General features: G+C 33.0%; 6 protein-coding genes across 6 annotated transcripts; 4 read left to right on the plus strand and 2 right to left on the minus strand.

The window, feature by feature from the left end:
* The first annotated feature begins 239 nt into the window (after positions 1-239).
* On the plus strand, positions 240-3,939 carry LOC101217432 (soluble inorganic pyrophosphatase 4). The gene is made up of 9 exons (XM_004142035.3): positions 240-483; positions 1,993-2,128; positions 2,232-2,260; positions 2,546-2,611; positions 2,690-2,797; positions 2,883-2,948; positions 3,018-3,138; positions 3,238-3,319; positions 3,499-3,939. Exons 2-9 carry the CDS (start codon positions 2,002-2,004, stop codon positions 3,539-3,541), a joined length of 642 nt encoding a protein of 213 aa, XP_004142083.1. The 5' UTR covers positions 240-483; positions 1,993-2,001; the 3' UTR covers positions 3,542-3,939.
* Positions 3,940-5,096: 1,157 nt separating this feature from the next.
* On the minus strand, positions 5,097-8,091 carry LOC101217199 (probable histone H2A.4). Its single transcript, XM_004142034.3, has 2 exons — positions 7,693-8,091; positions 5,097-5,638 (listed from the first exon to the last, which is right to left on the minus strand). The coding sequence occupies exons 1-2, from the start codon at positions 7,903-7,905 to the stop codon at positions 5,393-5,395; spliced, it is 459 nt and encodes a 152-aa protein (XP_004142082.1). The 5' UTR covers positions 7,906-8,091; the 3' UTR covers positions 5,097-5,392.
* Positions 8,092-9,714: 1,623 nt separating this feature from the next.
* On the minus strand, positions 9,715-11,893 carry LOC101216958 (organelle RRM domain-containing protein 2, mitochondrial). The gene is made up of 3 exons (XM_031884052.1): positions 11,630-11,893; positions 10,308-10,376; positions 9,715-10,216 (listed from the first exon to the last, which is right to left on the minus strand). Exons 1-3 carry the CDS (start codon positions 11,763-11,765, stop codon positions 9,981-9,983), a joined length of 441 nt encoding a protein of 146 aa, XP_031739912.1. The 5' UTR covers positions 11,766-11,893; the 3' UTR covers positions 9,715-9,980.
* A 3,269-nt stretch (positions 11,894-15,162) lies between these two features.
* LOC101216727 (actin-depolymerizing factor 1) lies at positions 15,163-17,237 on the plus strand. Its single transcript, XM_004142032.3, has 3 exons — positions 15,163-15,413; positions 16,291-16,556; positions 16,649-17,237. The coding sequence occupies exons 1-3, from the start codon at positions 15,411-15,413 to the stop codon at positions 16,797-16,799; spliced, it is 420 nt and encodes a 139-aa protein (XP_004142080.1). The 5' UTR covers positions 15,163-15,410; the 3' UTR covers positions 16,800-17,237.
* Positions 17,238-18,179: 942 nt separating this feature from the next.
* Positions 18,180-21,215, plus strand: LOC101208075 (pentatricopeptide repeat-containing protein At3g53700, chloroplastic). The gene has a single exon (XM_004142162.3). The coding sequence runs from the start codon at positions 18,629-18,631 to the stop codon at positions 20,933-20,935; it is 2,307 nt and encodes a 768-aa protein (XP_004142210.1). The 5' UTR covers positions 18,180-18,628; the 3' UTR covers positions 20,936-21,215.
* Positions 21,216-21,549: 334 nt separating this feature from the next.
* LOC101207834 lies at positions 21,550-22,547 on the plus strand. The gene has a single exon (XM_004142161.3). It carries the CDS (start codon positions 22,032-22,034, stop codon positions 22,386-22,388), a length of 357 nt encoding a protein of 118 aa, XP_004142209.1. The 5' UTR covers positions 21,550-22,031; the 3' UTR covers positions 22,389-22,547.
* Positions 22,548-22,749: the final 202 nt, after the last annotated feature.

The raw sequence follows: 22,749 nt of genomic DNA on the forward strand, positions 1-22,749 counted from the left end.
GAAAAATGTAAAGAAAGAATGGCTCAAAATGAATGTACGAAAATTAATCTACACATGCTAAACTAATTATTAATTATTAAATACTAAATATTAAGAACTTTTCTTAATGTTTGAAGTGATTGATTAAAATATATTACCATAATGGATAATTTTTAAAAAGAGGAAAATATTTAAACAATTAATAAAATGGAGTAAAATTCAGATTTTTTTTTTCGAAAATTTATTATTATTTTGTTTGAATTTTCATTATTTAATTCTGTGAAGAAACTGGAGAATTTTCGCTTTTGTCTGCTCTGTTCTTTCTCTCTCATCTCTTTCATTCCCTTTAAAATGGCGTAAGAGGAAGAGAGCGGGAACGTGTATCGTACAGCTTCTCTTTGCTTTCTCTCCTCCTCACCCTTTCCTCCTTCACAACCTCAATCTCTTGCATTGAGATCTGCGCTTCCGTTTTTTGCCTTTCCATTTCTCCTCTCAAGCTTTCAGGTTTCATTTCTGAACTCTAGATCTTCAATCTCTTCACCTTTTTCTTTCGGTTTCATATTCTTGCTTCTTGCCATATCTCCTTACTCCGGGAGATCCTCTCTTGGAGTGAGTTTTTTTTTAATCTTGTTTGTTATATTCTGTTTGTTTGCTATCTGCCTCCTTGCGGTGTTATTTTAAGTTTTTTGATGGAGTTATGGGAGCGTATGACTGATTTTGACTGTTTTTGACTGTTTTTAAAATATATTGTGATTAATGGAGTTTATTTTCTATGAAATATATCTGAGTTTATTTTACCTTATTTGCATGGAAGATGCTGTATGTTAGATCCAGGCGATCGTTGTTTGTTTTGTTTCCTTTGCTCTAGTTTGTTGCTGGTAATCTGCTTGTGAATGCATTTTGAATCTGTGGTTATAATAAGAGGCGTTGTGAACGTTGATACTGTTGTTCTGCTTAGATGCCTTCCCGAGAAAAGATCAGAAATGCAAAGAGGCAGAGTTTAATGAGAAACTAAGTAAATAGTTGAAACGAAAAGCATAAGGAGAATATATAAAAGAGAGAATGAATTCCTACTCGAATGCTTGATGGAACTTTTTCGTTTCTGGATGTTATGAACAATGATATGGAAAAGTTGTGGATGTTGTATTCTAGTCAAGAAGCACGCGGTCTTTGGATCTATCGTTTTTATTTAAAAAAATATTTTTCCTTAGCGCAATGTCAAATTCTACGTGTTTTTTGTTAAATACCTGTGATGTTGATGGAGCTGCTGATATTTCGGCTATCGTTCAATAACAATGTTAATTAATTTCTGAATCTAAGCAATCGTGTATGCATTTGTGAATGAATAAGACCTACAAAGATGACGGCAACGGTGACATGACTTTGTATTCTGTGTTCCTTTGAGTGGCCTCTGCTTGGACTCTTGTTTTGGTTGGTTGGTCTTTCATATTAGAGATCCTGATTTCTTACTTGTGAAAGTGCAAGTTGATGTTGCAATATATGTTAGTACTCTGTCTTCTTCTATGATTACGAGCATGTTGACTGATTGAATCTGATAAATCTGTGAAAGATTACGGTGAAAGTCATGCTATTCTCTTCGCTTTCCATTGTTAATGTTGCACGAGCTTTTGGATAGCGTTTGATGTTTAATATTTTAAATAAGCACTTCTGATTGTGTTTTTGTTTTTTTAGAGTTCCAGACATGTATTAGAGATCAAGCTTTTCCTTGCACCATTTCTTTTAGATGCCTTTCAGTATTTCTTAATATGTTCAGTCATTTCTTTTATGATATGATGATCAGTGTAAACTCAATGGTGTAAGGCACTTGTTACATCCTTGGGACATGTAAATTTATATCAAACGTCATTTTCTGATTACACCCGTTTGCATAAGTATTGATGTGGAATGAACAATGTGCTTGGAATGTATGCTTTATAGAGAGTCTTAAGATACACTCTTGAACTGAAATTTCTTTTGAAAGTAAATATGCTGAATTGCTGCTTACACTTCCAGCTTGCTGTTATGGCTCCTTCAAATGGAACAACAAACAATGCCCATCCTTCCCCACACCCGCCACTGAATGAGAGAATACTATCATCCATGACTAGGAGATCTGTTGCTGCACATCCTTGGCATGATCTTGAAATAGGTATGCAATATACCTCACTGCCATTTATTATACCTTTTATATGGATGAGAATTTATAGTTAGAATGAGCTACTAATTAACAAATCTTTTATTCTCTATTTCAGGACCTGATGCTCCAAAGATTTTCAACTGTGTAAGGATGCTGTCCTGAATTCCATAATATCATACATTGTTTTCTTTAAAAATATTGTATTAGTATGTGACATAATTTCATGAGAGTGCCATAAGGTTTGAACCATGCATAAGAACTTTATAGTTGGATATTGACATTATTCAAGTGGCAGATCAGTATTTTTAATTTTTTTTTATGTTTTCTTCTTCTTATATTAGTACCTTAGCTTAGACTTTTGAATTTTCACAAAAAGTATAGAATATTGATGCATAAATTTATGAATCTTGGTTAATTTTCATCATGCAGGTTGTTGAAATAGGAAAGGGAAGCAAAGTGAAATACGAACTTGACAAAAAAACTGGTCTGATCAAGGTAACAATAAGCTGACTTGTATTTTGTGTTGGATTTTAGCTGTCCTTCAGTTGAATAAAACACCCCACTTTTATTCAGGTTGATCGGATTCTTTACTCATCTGTTGTGTACCCACACAACTATGGCTTCATTCCTCGAACTCTTTGCGAGGACAATGACCCCATGGATGTCTTGGTCATCATGCAGGTACACTACAATTGTTTCTTTAATGGAAGTTGCACTTATTAATATGCTGAATATTTCACCTCATCTTCTTCTAAAATATTTTCAGGAGCCAGTTCTTCCTGGATGTTTTCTGAGGGCTAAAGCAATAGGCCTCATGCCTATGATTGACCAGGTAACTCTTCTCGAATAAATGATTCCCTTTTGTTCTTAAATACAAGAGATCTAATTATAACTATTACAGGGTGAAAAAGATGACAAGATTATAGCAGTTTGTGCTGATGATCCTGAATATCGTCACTACAATGACATCAAGGAGCTCCCACCACATCGATTGGCTGAGATTCGCCGCTTCTTTGAAGACTGTATCCTAAAATTATTTGATAATTTACAATGCTAATCAAATCATTCCTTTCAACTTTTCTATCCTCATCTTGCAAATGCTTCCTTGACAAGCCATACAGACAAGAAGAATGAGAACAAGGAGGTAGCTGTGAATGACTTTCTGCCAGCCGCTGAAGCCTACATGGCCATCAAACACTCAATGTAAGCAATTCTTATCCTGAGGCAATGCACATTTTTCCCGTAAATGTAATTCATTGGTACCAATTGATATCCATTGTAATTTTTTAACTGAGTTACATTGTTACACATCAACACCAATATCAACCAGAGCTTCGATCTGATGAATGAATGATTGTATTTGTTCATATTTTTATGTGCAGGAATCTCTATGCAGACTACATAGTGGAGAGCTTGAGGCGGTAGAGTCACACCTCAAAACAAATTGGTAATAGTGATTAACAATCACATCATATAATATATATATAAATACATTGGGAAGCCTTCATTCGAAGTTGAGGAAAGAGTTTAGTATCTCTATGGTTTTTGTTAATATGCATGCTTCCATACTTGGAATTTATACTGCTTTATGTTAGGGGAAAAAAAAAAGATGATGCCGATAAATTGATTGTATCAATGATCGAATCAAAATACGTTACACAGCGATCATACTAGTCTTAGGGTAATGGCTATATTTTTTATTTTTTATTTTTTTTTTAAATTTTCCTTTGAAAGTTAAAAAGTCTATTGTAATGAACCAATCTAGTACTTCTATTATATTCTACTACTAGTCTTGGTGGGTTCCATCACCATCGTTCCTATCAGCTCTTTTCTTCTTTTTCTTTCCTTTTTCCCTTCTCCCTCATCGTGATAACGACGAAGTCAACTAGAGTTGGTAAATCTCTATTTAAGTTGATAGTACAGATTAAGATATGCTTATTTTGACATATTATTCCTTATTACTGTTTTGGAGAATTAGGAAATGGGTATTTTTAACTCACAAGATTGTACTTCAATTTTGTTTTGAGTGCACTCAACAATACCCATTTGTTTAACTAATTCATATAATTTGATGTTGCTTTGTTTTTCAATATTTTTTATTTTACCTAAAATTATTGACAAAACATGAATTACGTTTTAAAAAATAACAAGTGTGATGTTTTTATTGGTATAAACATAATCGAAGTTCAAGAATAACAGATGTACCATGCAGCACATAAATTATTATTAAATTCCTTGTAAACATAAAAAGATTCTAAATAATTTGTGAGGTTTGTTCAACGTTAGTTCGTTGTCCAACAAAAATGCTATGTGTAAATTATTATTTGTTAAGGCAGAAGAGATTGGATTTTCTTTCGTAATTGCATTGTGAAATGGTAAAAAATGATGTCTTTCTCAAATTCTCTCATCTCCTCCTTCACCTCTCCTAATCCTAATTGGAATCAATGAACATTGTTTTTTAATGAACCTCACAACAAGAGAGGAGGAGGGATGGTAAAGGCAAGGTTCATGAATAAAAGAGACTAAGGAAGATGTGATTTCCCATGTCTATGTTAATTTTGAAACTTTTGATAACAAAATTATATCCTTAAAAAAGAATTTGTTGCGAAGTGTAAGTTGACAACAAGTTAAAGAAATTTTGAAAATAGAAAAACAAATTCTCTGTTTAGTCCACGAAAGGAACTCATGATTACTAAAATTGAAGATTCCTTTATCAGAAAAAAGGACAAAATGATTCCAGTGCTTCTCTCTCTCATGAACCAAGAAATATCTTCCTCACCATCAAAATATCTCCTTCCAAACTCTTCTCTCTCGTCGTGGCCTAAAAATATGTCAAAATTAATTAAATTAGGCTCAATTTAGGCGTTTGAATTTAACTAATTTTATAATTTTAACCTTAAAAAAATCCTATTCATTCAAGTACGTTTCTATCATTAGATGATTGTATATAAAAGATTATATCACTTCAAATCTCACCACGAATTACAAGAACTTATACATAAATTTTATGGTCCAATTTTATCCATCCAATGATCCAATCGTTCGTTCAAACCATCTCATAAAGCCTTTCTACATACATTAACCCATCAGTGGAGAAGATACAAACATTCATAAGAGATGTTAAACCTTACATCATTTCAACTGAGAATTGTGATAACATAAAGAAGTATCCTACAATATAAAGACACAAACACATAAAAAAGTGGTCCTAAACATGAAGATAGCTCCAATCTAAATACAGACAGTGAGTAGTCGTGGAGCATATGAGAAGCTAAGCTAGGCCTTCTTGGGGGACTTGGTACCCTTGGAGGGAGACTTGGGCTCCTTTGCTGCCGCTGCCCTCTCTGATTTCTTTGGAAGAAGGACCGGGTTGATGTTTGGAAGCACCCCACCATGAGCAATTGTCACCCCGGCAAGAAGCTTCCCGAGTTCCTCGTCGTTCCTCACAGCCAAGAGCACGTGCCTCGGGATGATCCTGTTCTTCTTGTTGTCTCTTGCTGCATTCCCAGCCAGTTCCAAAACCTAAAGCATAACGTGATAGAATGCTTACTCATATGCTACATATCTGTATATTTGTGAGTTTCTGGATCAGCTTATACACATCTCGACTAATCTCATTAGACAACCTACCTTTTCCTATAATATTTGGATATCAAGAAAACTCTAGGATATTAAACCCTAGTTAGGTAGTCACTAGAAATTTACCATTAGTTCAACCTATGATTCCTATGATGATTAACTCAGATACTATATTAAATCACCTCGACATCAATATGTTCAAGTTTGGGAGTTAGTGATACTTATATTTCATCTTGTATAGATATCCTCAACACAATAACCCAATAGCTCAGCATTACAACAATTCTTGTATTATAATCAAACACTTGTGTATAAGATTTGATCGGTGAATAAATTAAAAGAATTCTACTAGACCTCAATGGATGATCAAATTTTCTCTTGGTAAGAAACAAAAAAATCCAAAGTTCTATTTTAGAATGAATCTAGGTGTCGATCCAAGCATAGCTTACTAAACAAAGACATCGATTTACCATCTTAAAGATTTATGGTTTGATATCCGACCCCGCAATTGTTGAAATACAAAAAAAAAAAAAAAAAAAAAAAGGCAGCAATTTCTATGAAGCCAAAATCAACACAAAGTCATTTGGATAAAGCATCAGAATCAGGACATAAAGGACAGCGGAAAAGAGTTATAAAAGCAACGCCAAAGCGGATACCGAGGGAAGTTGAGAATCTATTCAGTTTGAATTTCTAATTCTTCAGATTCACTAAAATAAACTAATTAAATATTTGAAAAAAATGAATTTTGTTGTTTAAAACAGTGTTTGATTTATAAACAACATTCCTACGCTTTTTCAAACTCTAAAATCTCTACCAAACAACGATCTTTGAAAAAAAAAAAGACCTGAAATAAAAGTGTTTGTGATATCCGCGTTCTATTAATTTGTATTTGCTTTAAGAATTTAACTAGAGATTTAAGTGTCTCTTTACAAAACATGAAAACAGTAATATAGAAACAAAGATGAAACAATTGTAAATCAATTTACAGAAATTTGAGTTTCTATTTGCTACCCATTTCTTTTTTCACTTTTTATTTTTGAAAATAAAAACTATTACATCTTGTAGAATTCTTGGTCAAATTAAAAAGTATTTTTCCAAAGCTAATTTTTGTTTAATTTTCTTTTAGATAAAAATGGTTTAAAATACCTTAAAAAAAGTTGGTATGAGTGGTTACCAAACACTATAAAAAATTTTAAATGACTTTTTTTAAAGAAAAATTAAATACTTGAGAATCGTTTTTAAAATATTGGTAAAAAGTAAGAACCCATCAGAAAATTTAAGTTCTGTTTGCTAATCATTTGGTTTTTAAAAATTATACCTACAAATCCTACTTTCATTTATTGGTTTCTAAGTTTTGTTGGCTACATTTTGAGAAAACCAACCTAAAATTTGAAACTAAAAGAATGTAGATTTTGTTTTTAGAATTTGACGACGATTTTAAACTTTACCATCCTAAGAATATGAGAGTCAATTGGCTTAATTTTCAAAAAACCAAGAACAAAAAAACAAAATGTGGTTACCAAACGCGATCTTACGAATGAAAGGAAGGTTTATAAGCTTAATTTTAAAAATAAAAAGCTAAAAAAAGTGAAATCGATATTAAGAAAGACCTTAAAATTGTATTTTTTTTTTTTTTGAAAAAAAACCTTAGGTGATTTTTTCCTTTCTAGATTGTCAAGAATGAACTTGTCTATGTACACAAAACCACATAGAGAAATCAGAGAATAGATTTCATAAATAATAATAATAACAAATTCCATTAAATTAGGGATTTTATAAATGAAGAGAAAGAGGTAAGAAAATCAAATTCTAAGTCATTAACAAGAAATAAAGAAAATGCACTTCAATCCAAGCATATAATCCATGAATAAACGATCAGATATCACACATACAATCAAAACATGTAAAATCCTCCAACAGAAACTGAAAAAAGAAACCCTAAATTAAGTAAATCGAAAGTCACAAACTGAGAGAACGAAGTAGTAGTAAATATTCACCTCAGCAGCGAGGTACTCAAGCACAGCAGCAAGGTAAACCGGAGCGCCAGTTCCGACTCGTTGAGAGTAACGGCCATTCTTCAAGTAGCGGCCGATTCTGCCAACGGGAAACTGGAGGCCGGCTTTGACAGAGCGAGAGACAGGCTTCTTCTTAGAATCCGCACCACCTCGTCTGCCGGCGAAGCCTTTCTTCGCCTTGCCGCCAGAATCCATTGGAAGAGAAAATTTTCCGGAGAAACAAACAGAAAAAAGAGATGAAAAGGTGAGGGAGGTTAACGACGACGGGGTTTCAACGGAGATGACATTTTTTCTTATGAAATGAGAAAAATAAAATGGAAAGTGAATGACACACGCCGTGTTCGTGATGACATGGACACATCGCTTCCTATTTTTCTTTTTAATTATATTTATCAAATCACACATTTACTATAAAGTTTTTTAAAATAACAAAATAAATTAAAATATTTATCAAATCATATAAACCAATCAACGATAGAAACAAATAGAATTCTATAAACACATGTTATCGATAGAATCTCAAAATTTATAAATATTTTGTCAAATTTGCTACTTTTGATAATTTTTTAATATATTTTTCTAATTATATAGGAATAAATTACAAATCAGTCTACCACTCCCCGACTACGACATACACTTGTAATTATATTCTTAAACTTTCGATTGAAAAATGGAGTCTCTAACTTTGACATATGTTAAAATTGATCTATAAATAGTAAAATTATACTATCACCTAAGTTTGAGGGTTCAATTTTTAATATTGAAAATTTAAGAATATGAATGCAAATATGATGTATAGAAGTGTTTTTACAATTTAGCTGTTTGTTGAAACTTTAGAAATGTGTGTTAAGAATTCGTGGATAAATATTGAAGAATGTAAAAATGAGAAGGTTGTGGGAGAACGTTGAGTCTCTTTTATATAAACTTTGCTTCACCCAGATGTGTTAATTTGAAAGAAGAGAGAGAGATGGCTCAGTTTGATTAAGACTGAATTGGATAGGTCGAAGTCCAACCCTTATGCTCATGGTTAATGTCTTTGTCTTCGACTCGAGCATAAAACATCTCAGTCAAGTACATATCTAAAATAACTCAGTTGTCACTTTCTATATATTTTAGAGGTACAACAATAAAAAAATAAAATAACTAAAGATGAGGTTGAACAATATCCATTCTAATTCTTTGATGGTTTGTTTATTGTTAATTTTTCTAAAACGATGCTATAGTATGTTGAATGATATTTGACCTATGTTATATCAACTTGAAAACTTTTGTATTCATAATGTCCAATTTCTCACTTTCAATGTGCTAAAAATCCCATTGCCTTCAACATCCTAGTATGCTGAGCTATAGGTATCCTAGTATGCTGAGCTATAGGTATCCTAGTATGCTGAGCTATAGGTATCCTAGTAGGGTTTCTGTGTGCCTGTGATAGTTTGTTGAGTTGGGTAAACACATTAATTTTGAGTAGAAACAAGATAAGATGTTAAGTACCAATTTTATGAATTCATTCGTCATATACACATAAAGCAAGAGAAGCCAAATGAATACTCCTAGTCCTCATCCTACAACTCATAAGTCAAACCACCTTTGGTTTAACACTTTTATTTTATCAAATCTAATAGGCTCACTTTCTCCAATCTGAACTTTAACTTTAAAATATATCTTAAAATTTTTAAACAGAATTAAAGAAGCTAAAAATGTAACTTTTATAACTTAATACTCAAAAATTAAAAATAAATAAATAAATTATAATTTTGTGTTTAGAAATTGCCTAAGATTTACAACATTTAATTGAAAATAATGGTGAGAAATAACAACTTTTTTTAAAAAAAATCATTCAAAAAAGTAAACGGTTATTAAAACACCACGCAGACTGATAGTTTGATTGACACATATTGGCTATGGTATTATATTCGAATACTAGTCTAAGATACCAACGGAAATAACAAAAGATGTTTCCAATTTTCACATAAAATTAGATATCAAAATAGAATAATTATTAAATATAGGAACTAAAACAAAATACATATAAGAAGTTAAGAATTTAAATATGGGTAATAAACCTAAGGTCAGTAAATACTTTTCTGAATCCAAATCCATATCTATAACAAAATAATGCGCAATTTCTCGCAGTTTTGAGGCCACCTTGAGAGTGGTGTTCATGAATTTTATCTATAGTACCCATGGATGAAGAACATACATCCGACTCAACCATATGCAATTGGAAAAAATGACCAAATGCTATGAGATTTCAAAAATTCTGCAAGCAATTATCCACACCAACCAATTGTCTTGTTTGTTCTGATACCAAATTCAGAGGTCTCAGATTGAGGCTGTGGAGGAGGCCTAGGCTCCCTGGGTTTGGCAGGATCAACAAAAATAACCCATCCATCAAGAAACTTTGCATTCATTTCTTCTCTAGCTTTCTCAGCCTCGTCTATTGTACTGTAGGTCACAAATGCAAATCCCTTTGATCTTCCCGTCGCCCTATCGGTTACAACCTTTGCTGTACAAATGTTGAGGCAATGTCAAGATGTTGCACTCTGGAACAAATGTTCATAGATTTGTAAATTGGAGAGAGGGAGAGAGTGCTATACCATCTACAAGCTGACCAAAGGAAGAAAAGGCTTCTCGGAGCTTCTCATCTGTTGTTAATCTCGAAAGACCTGTCGTTTTATAGAAGTGAGACTTTCACCAGGCATATCCCATCTAAATTTGTTATGTACTTCTATACTCTACTACTCTTTAATTCATAAAAGAATATTAGATTAAGAAAAAAAATCATATTTGTTCGACCCTATTTATACCGGATATGTTGACTTGGTCTTTGGACCCATTCTATCTATCAACAACAAATTCCTAGAATTTTCTAAATGTGCATTGTAACTCTGTCTACTTCTTGGGGTATATTGGCAGACCGAGAACTCCACTAAAGGGACTTGACATATATGGAAATCTTTATGATATTCGAATTATACACAAACAAAACTACCATACTTACAAAAATAAAAAAAAAAAGAGAGAAGAGATGGGTTTCTAATACCACTACCCCTTCATTAATTGAGAGGTGTTTCTTACAGAATGAAAGAACAAATGAAGGATTTATAAAGGATTCGAAGATGCAGGCAATAAGGGTGCTGTCTAGTGAACTTTTTCTAATGAGAAGGTTCATCTTCTTTTCTTTCTTTCTTTGTTCTTCTTCTCTCTGTGTGTGTGGGGATTGGGGGGGGGGGGGGGGGGGGGGGGGGGGGGGGATTTTTGTATACCTACTCCCTTCGTTCTTTGCAAGGTTTGTTAATCAAACTGCAGTCCTTCGAATGCAAAGGGAACATTGTGTTGCATAAGAAATGAATTAACTTTCTTACAACAATTCAAGTTATACGACCTCAATATTTTTAATATATATATTTGTGAGTATTTGGACTAGGTTTAACGGACAATCCATTCTAACCTTACAACATTAGGGTGTCAAGGAGAAATTAGGATATTAAATTTTAGATAAGCGACTGCCGACTTCTTACCAAGCCAACTATGATGATTCTTTCTTAATTGCTTAAGCTATCAAGCAGCACGCATGATTGATGAATGATAAGGATAGGAATAATTTTCTAAATTCCTACACCCAAACAAGCCCCACCACTTACTGAAAACTGAAGCAATTTCATAAATGTAAATAGAAACACAAAGACCATAAACAAATGGGATAAAAGTAACGGAACAGAGCATAGTTAATTAACTATATCTCCCATTTAGTTCTTCGTAACTATTGTTCAAATGTAAGAAATGAAGGGTGAGCAAGAATACAGGAAATTTCTCATAATCCAACCAGAAAATTGATCCCAATACCAAAATTCTGAATAATTCTCAATAATCCAAATAAGAAGAAAGGCGTAGCACAAGATGGTTCTGTGAGGCTTACCACTGATGAAGAGTTTGGGTGATGTGAGAGTTGAGCTGAGACGAACGGCATTCCATTGGGATCGGAGAATGGAAGAGGAAGAAGAAGAAGAAGAAGATCCATTAAGAACGCGCCTTACGGTGGAGAAGAAAGCCATATGATTCCCGATGGGCCGATGAAAAAGAGAAGAGCGGTGCGACGGAGAGATATGTAGGGTTTAGGGTTTGAGTTCTGGGCTACACAACTGTTGGCCTTTACTTCTTCTTCAAAACGTTTGTATTGTGATTTTTATTTATACTTACCTTTTATCGATATTATATTTTGAAAGTAAATTTTCGTAAATATAACACATCCATCTTCAACAATTTTTTTTCCCTTTTCATTGTCTTTTTCTATTCTTTATCAATTCTTCTTTTTTAAAAATTTCAAATCATTATTGAGATAGTCAACTTTTTATGTATATAAATAATTTTAAAAATAGCTGATCAAATCTATTTTTTATGGTATTTTAATCAAATCTATTTTCTATTATATTTTCTGTATTTTTAATCATTGGTCGATGTTAATATTTCGTTGTTATATTTTTATCTTGAATGTATAATCTCATTAAGTTAATAATTTCAAGGTTATTTAAACTAATAATTTTATTAATATAAATACATATATTTTTTTAAGTATATTAAGATTGATTGATCAATAGAATCAAGTTATGATTACATCTGTTTTAATTATGAATTGATAACAATATACATAAAACATTTCAAAGTATACATAGATTTTAAACAAAATTTAACCTGAATTTAAAATACATTTTCAAGTCTTTAATTTAAAAATAAATCATTTAGAAACAACAACTGTTTACAAACAATTAAAACAACCATTAAACAAAAATTATTATAAATGATAGTATAACAAAATTTTAGATTATAAACTTTGATACAATATAAAATTTTTGCTATACATTATAATTATTTATTTATTTGTTATGCTATATTTAAGAATTATTTGAACGGAAAATATTTAAATAAAAAATGAGTTTTTTTATTATCATATTTTAATCAATTTTGTCATTTAAGGCTAGATATAGAATTTGAGCATTTTATTTTATACAAAATTAAAATTTATATCCAAGAAAACATTTAGTTTCGTATAAATTAATATAGTTGTTTTCAATTATAGCAAAATGATATAAATTTTTATAAATATAGCAAAATATACTCATAAATCATAAATCTAATAGACACATATAGACTACTATCATCTATAATATATGAATATTGAATAGCACTAATAGATATGTATCAATGTTTATCAACTACGAAATATAAATAATTTTGAACACATTTATATAGTTATGTCATGTGTCTTTACTTTTTTTTTTTTTCTTCCACATTTTTTATATTCATTAGAAAAAAGAAAGAAAATTGTAATGTCCACATTAAAACCTATTCGAATTATAATAAAGTTTATATTTATACGTGTCTTTTTTTATATATTTAAAATAAGTAAACAAGAGAAAAAGAAAATGCTTCCAAAGAAAGTGAATTTTCATTATTATTATTACTGTTTTTAGAAGGGAAGCAAAGTGTATCCTTATTTTATTTTTTTATTATTACTTTTTAAGAGACGACTTAAATCTATCAGACGATACAATATGGCAAAACTCATGCCAAAAATCGATTTATATAGAAATAGACGTATTTACTTGTATTAAAAAAACTAATAGCTCTCACATTTTTTACAAAAGAGACAAGTTACTCTGCTCGTTATCAATTAATTTTAAAATAAAATGATGCACCGATAAAAAATATAAGGTGAAATTCATGACCAAACAAGAAAAGTTCATCCCTAAAGAAAAGAAATTCTTTTGGAGAGAATCAAAGTTTTGTATTTAAATATTGATTAACAACTTCCTTAATACAATCCTAGACCGTTTATTTATACACTTACAAGAAAAAATAACATAAATAATTGATTAATTATAATTAAACACTAATTAATTGAAATTAAGATCTAACCAAGTATTACCCTAAAATACAATAAGTATTTCTAGTTCTTCTCTATCATTCACCAAGCTTGACTTATAAACAGAAACTCGAGCCTTTGGATTCGAGATGATAAAGTAGAACTTTGTTTGATCCGCTTTTTTGGGTGTGCAAGAATTTTCAAATTTCGAATTGGAATTAAAGCATGCTCGGTGGCATTGTCTTCAAACTGAGTATGGAAGTTAATTGTTGAAGGATAGCTTTTAAAATAGGAGTGGCTTGGATGGTGCATTAGTAGTATAGTAAAAGTATTAGGTAAAGTCTATAACCAAATAAAAAAAAAAGTCCATCCCTAAACAAGAGATAACTCTCTCAAACTTAATTTAGGTTAATCAAAAGTATTGTAATGCAAGCTTAGTTGTCTATTTATAGACTTACAACTATATAACATAATTAAATAATTAGTTTTAATTAAACACATAAATTTTAATTTGAAACTAAACAAGTATTAAACTAAAATATACTCATTACTTATAATTCTCATTCAAACTACATAATGATTGAGATTAAATATGAATTTAACACTCATTCAATATTTTCTTAAATTTATATAAATTCTTCGACGTTTAGAGACAAAATAAGAACTAAACTTAAGACCAAAGTTTCCATTGACTTTGGGCTAGACTTACTAATTACTTATAATTCTCGTCTAGGCTTTTATTGCATCTTTGTTAGAACTTATTATGCATATCTATTGGTGTTGGAAATGCAATCAAAGTTTCTATTGACTAGATAAAGAAAAGACCATGAATATACAAGAAAAAAACAACTATCGTCAATAGTATAAGACCTTTTAGAAGAAACCAAAAGTAAAACCATGAAGGTTTATATCTAAAATAAATAATATAATGTAATTGTGTGAAGATATTTGGAGGTCTATTGGCCCAACCAAGTTATATCAATATAGCTTTTGGTCATAACTTATTCATGTTGGTAGAACCCTTGGGTGCTAGAAAAGGAAATGAAAAGTTGTACAGGATGCATTCGTAGTGGTATCCATATATGGTTGGCACTAGAGGTGTAGTCGAGATAATTGCTAGGGTATGATCTTTTCTAAAGGTGGTCATCGAAGCATGATGTTATCATGGGTTGATGTAGTAGTAGTTGATGGTAACTTAAGTCATAGTTAGGCATCAAAATAACCAGTGGAGGTGGTTTGTTAACATAGTTGACATTGACAGTGGCCAGTAGATGGTATTATTGGAAATATTAGAAGGATGAAATGAGTGTTATCGAAATTGGTAGAGTTAAGTTAATTTACGGATTTGACATCGGTTGAGTCGAGATAAAAACTCATCTTAATATTCATATATTGAAAACTTAACGTTCTATCATACATAAATTCTAATTTTATATTATATATAAATAATTAATTTTTCTAATATATTATAAATTAACAAACATATTAGACAAAAAAAAAAAAAAGTTTGAAAATTCAAATTGAAAAAAGAAAATTGAGTTGAGGGAGTGAAGTTAAAATTTAACCTACTTTTAAGACTGAATTTTCCTTTAGTTTGGCTTTTTCTTTAAGCCGACTTCAACAAAAAGAAGGAAGTTCATCATCGTTTTCAATAGTGATTTTCACCAGCACGACACGCTCTTCTTCTCTGCTATTTGAATCACTGGCACCATAATTAACACTCTCAACCACCCAATATAACCTTCTTCCTCCTCCATTCATTCATTCCTCATTGCCGGACTAACACTTCCGATTTCTCTGTTTTTTGAGTTCTTCCGCTACCATCCAAGGAGAAAACATGGTAATCCCTTCCATTCTTTTGCTTCGTTTTTAGCTTTCCAAGTGTTTGATTACATGACCCATTTGGTTGTTTTGAAGTTTGCTGCTACAGATGGGTTTCTGGTCATTTTTCAAGATTATCCTTATTTCCTGAGGGGAAATGTGTTTTTGGTGTTTAGCTTCTCTTTTTTTGGTTCAACTTGGTGTTTAATCTGTGATGTGATTAAGGGGTGTATTTGAATTGATTGGAGTTATTTGAACGTGTTTGGTTTTGGTTGATTTATAGTTCATGAATTGTTTTGGTGTCTAAAGTTTAGTTCTGAGATCTGGATAGCTGATCTGGTTTGTCTTGGAATGGATTTTTGTGATTGCAACAAGTGGATGATTTAGTCTAATGATCAATGGTGCAGACGGATTACAGAAACGGTTCCTACTTTTAGTAGTTTATTTATTTCCCTCTCAAAGGTCAAATCTACCTTTTGTAGTTGTATGGAGTTTTGTTGTTGCAATGATCTGAGTTTTGCATCATGAACTGAGAAATACTATCTGTACATGCACAAGTCATTTACTTTTGTGGCATTACAGAAACAGGAGAAGCTAAAAGAATATTTGAGTTTGAGTTGTGATTTTCGTTTTCAATAACAAGATATTTCAATCAACAATCCTCGATTCTGTTAAGGAAGGAAAATCATTTTCACACATTTTCATTTGCTTACCTATAACTATAAGGCAAATGAAGGGGTTAAAAGGTGTGTGTTTTGGGGGTCAGTCAACCATCATTTTTATTGTATACTAATCGGTGATCAAATATCAGAAACTTAGCTTGACCATTTAGAATGATTCAAGTTTTTTTCAATCCTAAGTGTGTTGATAAGAACACTCTTTTGTGAATCTGATAGGCCAATGCAGCATCAGGAATGGCTGTGAACGATGAATGTAAGTTAAAGTTTTTGGAGCTTAAGTCGAAAAGAACTCATCGTTTCATTGTCTTTAAGATCGAGGAGAAGCTGAAGCAAGTTGTTGTGGAGAAACTTGGCGGGCCTAGCCAGAGTTATGAAGATTTTGCTGCTAGTCTCCCTGCCAACGAGTGTCGTTATGCTGTCTATGATTTCGACTTTGTCACGGAAGAAAATTGCCAAAAAAGCAGAATCTTCTTCATTGCCTGGTAATGACGACTCCTCTGTTTCTCCCCTTCATCCATTCAGTGTTTGCATTTTTCATTTGTTCACTAATTGAACCGTTAAATCATAAATGAAGGTCTCCCGATGATTCAAAGGTCAGAAGCAAGATGATATATGCAAGCTCCAAGGACAGATTCAAGAGAGAGCTTGATGGAATACAAGTAGAGCTGCAAGCAACTGATCCAACTGAGATGGGTCTCGATGTCATTCGAAGCCGTGCCAACTGAACACAAACACAAGACTTTGGAAATGAATTGAAAGAGTTAAAGTTTGTGAGATGGAGGCTTAGATTTCACTGAAAATCTTCTGTTCTACTTGAACAAAGATGCAGCTGTGTGTCATCTACTTTCTCATGGTATTTCTTTTAACTAGTTATGCAACTCTTTTCTCTTGAGTGACCATCTGGAGTCTGATTATTACCTATAAAAGCTAATATTATGTAGCTTGAGTGAGGGGTTAGTATAAACCTTATGCTAATTTCTATTTTGTTCTATTTTTTCTTTTTTTTTCAGCTTTACTTTGAATTTATGGCTTTTGAAGTTATGATGTATTTAATAACATACATTCTTTCTTCTTTAACCCAAACATTATCCTCTCTACTTTTGGGTTATTGTTATTTGGTTTGGCAGTTAGTAAAACTTGATTGCTTGATTCTTTCCTGGTAATGCTTTGGTGCCTATTGTGATTTTGATCAATCAAGTTTGCGTTCATTCTTGCTGCATTTGTGCTTGTCTGAAGTGAACTTACAAAATCTTGTTGAAATCAATTTTTTTTTTTTTCTGTCTTATTTGGTAACAAATGATTTTTAAAAAAAGTTTGTAAGTACTATTTTCATTTATAAGTTTATTTGCCATTTACATTCAACCAAGGTTTCCAAGAACTTTAATAATTGACTAAAAATAATCTTTCCTTGAAAAAGAAAAACCATGGCATGTTAAGGTAATTGGGAGAAAACAAAATTTAAAAATTAAAGTTTAAAATGAAATAGTCATGAGAAAAAAAAGTTAAGTTTGACTCAATTACTCCTTACGAATTGTTGTAGAGACATACAATAAAAATTATAGTTAAAATTTTTGTATTTCTCTACCTTCACGTATTGAACGATAATAACATTGGCAAAAGAAAAAATGTAAAATTTCTTTTGGAATGGAATTCAGTTTAATAAAATTAAAAGCATTTTGATTTTTTTCTTTTGTAGTTTGTGTATAGTTTTAGTTTGATTAGGTAGTTTCAAAATTTTTAATTTAGCCTCTCAACTATTTACGAGGTTTAGTTTTTAACGATTACAGATGTATATTCCTTTTTTTCGACGTTTGAAGTTCAAATTCGAGACTTCAATAAATACAATCGTATCAATACAACCATTAAGAAAAAAATTATACCACTAATTTATACTCATGTTCACATAAAACACCATGCCCATCCATAGGTTTATTATAGGCTCAAGGGAGACATGAGCCATCCACTCCCAATTTATACTTAATGGTTAGTTTGATAGTGAAATTAATTTGAATCTAACCACTGATCTTACCATAGCAATTATCTAAAACTTTGATGTTAAAAACTCAAACGAATAAATTTTCAAACTAACCCGTGATGGGGAAGCGAAAGATAAGTTTGAGCAAAAGCCACTTTGTTTTTTGCATAGAGAGAGAGAGAGAGAAACTTAAGATTGAGCAAGAGCGAAACGAGTGAATGCGAGACTGCTTCTCCTTCGAGGTTATGTATCGGACGCACTCTTGAAATTTGTAGTTGAACTTGGGGAAAACAAATATCCAACACAATAGAGTTCGGATATTTGCCCTAAAATACCCATTTGGGAATAGAAGCAAATCAAGCAGTTTCTTAGTAAACGGGAAGACCTGAAGCTTCTGAATTCATCCACCGCTATCTCCTCCTCATCCATTTCTATCACTAATATTTGCACTCTCTCTCTTCTCTGCCATTCCACTTCCACTTCGCCGGTGATTGTTCAACATATTTCCGCTTTCTTCACTGTGACGGCGAACCTCTTCAAAATTCTTCCTGCCTTCAATGTGTTTGTTGAATTGACTCAATGGCTTTTACTTGTGTTAAGTGTTATCCATGGTCTCTCCCTCATGCTCCCCTCTCTTTTTCCTCTAAACCCATCTCCAATTCCTCTATTTTCTTTTCTGCTTCACTTTCTGACCAGCTCGCCTCCTCCTCTTCCTCTAATTCCACTTCCTCTTCACATATTGTTCACCATCTTCCTCCTGATTTCACTCCCAAACAGCTCATCGAGACCCTTCGTCGCCAGACTGATGAAGTGGCAGCCCTTCGTGTCTTCAATTGGGCTTCAAAGCAGCCTAACTTTGTGCCCAGTTCCTCAGTTTACGAGGAGATTCTTCGCAAGCTTGGAAAAGCAGGGTCGTTTGAGTACATGAGGCGTGTCCTGGAGGAGATGAAGCTCTCTGGGTGTGAGTTTGATAGAGGTATTTTCTTGATTTTTGTTGAGAGTTATGGGAAATTCGAGTTGTATGATGAAGTTGTGGGCATTGTTAAAGTAATGGAGGATGAATATAGGATTAAGCCAGATACCCGTTTCTATAATGTGTTGTTGAATGTTCTTGTGGATGCAAATAAGCTTAAACTTGTCGAATCTGCACATTCGAGCATGGTTAGAAGACGAATTAGGCATGATGTTTCGACGTTTAATATTTTGATTAAGGCCCTTTGTAAAGCTCATCAGGTTAGGCCTGCCATTTTGATGATGGAAGAGATGCCAAGTTATGGGTTATCTCCAGATGAGACCACATTCACGACTATAATGCAGGGGTACATTGAGGGGGGAAATTTAGATGGTGCACTGAGAATTAAAGAACAGATGGTAGAATATGGGTGCCCTTGTACTGATGTTACTGTTAATGTCTTGATAAATGGGTTTTGCAAACAGGGTAGGATTGATCAAGCCTTGAGTTTTATTCAAGAAGCGGTGAGTGAAGGATTTCGTCCCGACCAGTTTACATATAATACTCTTGTGAATGGTTTGTGCAAGATTGGTCATGCCAAGCATGCAATGGAAGTTGTAGATGCTATGCTTTTAGGAGGACTTGATCCAGATATCTACACATACAATTCTCTGATTTCTGGATTGTGTAAGCTGGGTGAAATTGAGGAGGCAGTGAAGATTCTGGATCAGATGGTTTCAAGGGATTGCTCTCCAAATGCTGTCACCTATAATGCTATAATTAGCTCCCTGTGTAAGGAAAATCGAGTTGATGAGGCCACGGAAATAGCTCGTCTTCTCACAAGTAAGGGAATCTTACCAGATGTTTGTACATTCAATTCTTTGATACAGGGTCTGTGCTTGTCTAGCAATCACAAGAGTGCTATGGATCTTTTTGAGGAAATGAAGGGTAAAGGATGCCGACCGGATGAGTTTACGTACAATATGTTGATTGATAGTCTTTGTTCAAGTAGGAAACTGGAGGAAGCTTTAAATCTGCTAAAGGAAATGGAATTGAATGGCTGTGCACGTAATGTAGTTATCTATAATACATTAATCGATGGGTTTTGTAAGAACAAGAGGATTGAAGAAGCAGAGGAGATATTTGATGAGATGGAACTTCAGGGGGTTTCAAGGGATTCAGTGACCTACAACACTCTTATTGATGGGCTTTGTAAAAGCAAGAGAGTGGAAGATGCTGCTCAATTAATGGACCAAATGATAATGGAGGGCTTAAGGCCAGATAAGTTCACCTACAATTCACTTCTAACCCACTTTTGCAAGACCGGGGACATTAAAAAGGCAGCAGATATAGTTCAAACTATGACATCAAGTGGATGCAATCCCGACATCGTCACCTATGCTACTCTTATCAGTGGTCTCTGTAAGGCAGGAAGAGTTCAGGTTGCAAGTCGGCTTCTCCGATCAATTCAAATGAAAGGGATGGTTCTGACACCACATGCCTATAATCCTGTTATCCAAGCATTGTTCAAACGGAACAGAACTCATGAAGCCATGAGACTTTTCAGAGAGATGTTAGACAAATCTGAACCCCCAGATGCAATAACATATAAGATTGTTTATCGTGGTCTCTGCAATGGCGGAGGGCCGATTGGAGAAGCGGTGGACTTCACAGTCGAGATGATAGAGAGAGGAAACATACCAGAATTCTCGTCATTTGTTATGTTGGCTGAAGGTCTCTGTACTTTGTCCATGGATGACACCCTTGTAAAGCTTGTTGATATGATAATGGAGAAAGCTAAGTTCTCAGAGAGGGAGATATCTACGATAAGGGGCTTCCTTAAAATCCGAAAATTTCAAGATGCATTGTCAACTCTTGGAGGTATCTTGGATGATATGTATCCCAGAAGATCGTATCGAGGCAGACGAGAATGAAGTGTTGTTTTTACTGCTCATGGAGGTATTTGGTACGAACTAAAAAAACACTATGGTTTTGTAAATGTAATTGGAAATCAGTAGAAGTTTTAGAGGCCAATTTGTTGCCATTGCTATGATATCTAGCTGTCTCCATGTAGTTATATTATACTCTTCCATTTAAGTTTAAGTTTAGATGTTGATAGAAACATTTTATTTACTAAACTTATTTCAAAGGCTCCGCTAATGGAGGTTAAATTTTGATTATATTAGCAATCGATAAACCATTTCATTGATAGAAGTATTTGTAGTTCTTTAAAGATGTTATACTTGTAATTATTATCGTCTTGCATGTTGACATTTCATCTCTCTGTCTTATTCTATTGATTAACTAAAAAATTAAAGTTTTACTATTTCTCTCATCAAATTTAAATTTTCACTTCAAATTTATCTTAAATTAATTAATAGGCATTAACATACATTGAGTTTAATTTTGTTTAAAACTTAAACTTAATAATTAAATTTATATTTTATATTTTATTAACAAAAATAAAGAGTCGTTTCATACCTAGGCTAAATTATACATTTTTTTTTTTAAATTTTTAAATATCACATAGAGAGGAAACTCCAACCTTCAATCTATTTTATTATTATCGCAAAACCACTTATGTAAATTTTAATAATATTGAAACCATCCCAAAATAGCTTACCTCTTGAGAAACCTACTTTGCACTAAAGAAACAAAATGCCATAATTAAATATGAAAAAAGTGATTTGTTTTTACCACCGCTACCAATATGAATAACCATCATTCCATTCTAAACAGATTTTTTAATACAAATCACAATACTTTATTTTTCACGATTTAGCTATTCATCAATGGGGAAAAAAAATAAGAATGAAGAACGAATGGGAAGCGCACAAATCTTCTCCATTTCAACCACCAATACCTCATCAGTCAAAACCTAATCCATCCGTCCATCCATCCATCCATCCATCTTCTTCCCTCTAAATAATTAGCTCATCCATTAAACCAAACCCTAATCACTCCCACTCCCCTTTCCTCTTCTTCTATTTCTTTCCCCAAACCCCCTCCTCAAAATCCAATTTTAAAAAAATGCTCCGCTTTCTCTACCGCCGTCTCCGATCCCGGTGGCCGCTCCTCGTCTTCTCCGCCTCCTGGACCCTTCTTTTGACGCTCACCGTCGCCGCTGCCTCCTTCGCCCCTGAGCTCGCCTTCGCCTCCGCTATTTCTCCGTCCTCCTCTTTTGCTGCCGAGTGCAAGTCCGATGGTTTGGTCAGGGTTCCGATGGATATCCCGGGAGACGTTCTTTGCGTTCCGGATCGCTTGTTTAGAAAATCGGGGATTGATTTGATTGTCCCTCCTATTTTTGCCGCGGTTGTAGTGGCTGGTTCCGCTTGCTTTGTTAGGGCTTTGGGCCTATGGGCCGACGACGACGATGATGCCCTTTAATTGGCCTCTTTTGGGCCGCATTTGTTCTAGGGCCGACTTTGTCCATTTTTTTTCACAACTTCTCGTTTCATTTCTATTATACTTTTGATTCTTAATTGATGCCCTTTTGCGATTTTGTGAACAAATACAACAACTCTAAAGAATTTTCTTTATGAGTCATGGGTATCTCAAATTTGGTTAGTCGAAAAGCACCATCACGAACTAAAAACGAGCCTAAAGGTGATGAAACATAAATCCAAGACTAAGTCTATGCTTTCTAAACATAATGGAATTTGATTGATAGATAAATCATAATGAACTTCAATTGCATTCATAATTGGTTTGTTGTTTATGGATATAATGGGTCCTGTATTTTTTAATA

The sequence above is a fragment of the Cucumis sativus genome, chromosome 4 (assembly GCF_000004075.3).
Source record: "Cucumis sativus cultivar 9930 chromosome 4, Cucumber_9930_V3, whole genome shotgun sequence".
Classification (NCBI taxonomy): Eukaryota; Viridiplantae; Streptophyta; class Magnoliopsida; order Cucurbitales; family Cucurbitaceae; genus Cucumis; species Cucumis sativus.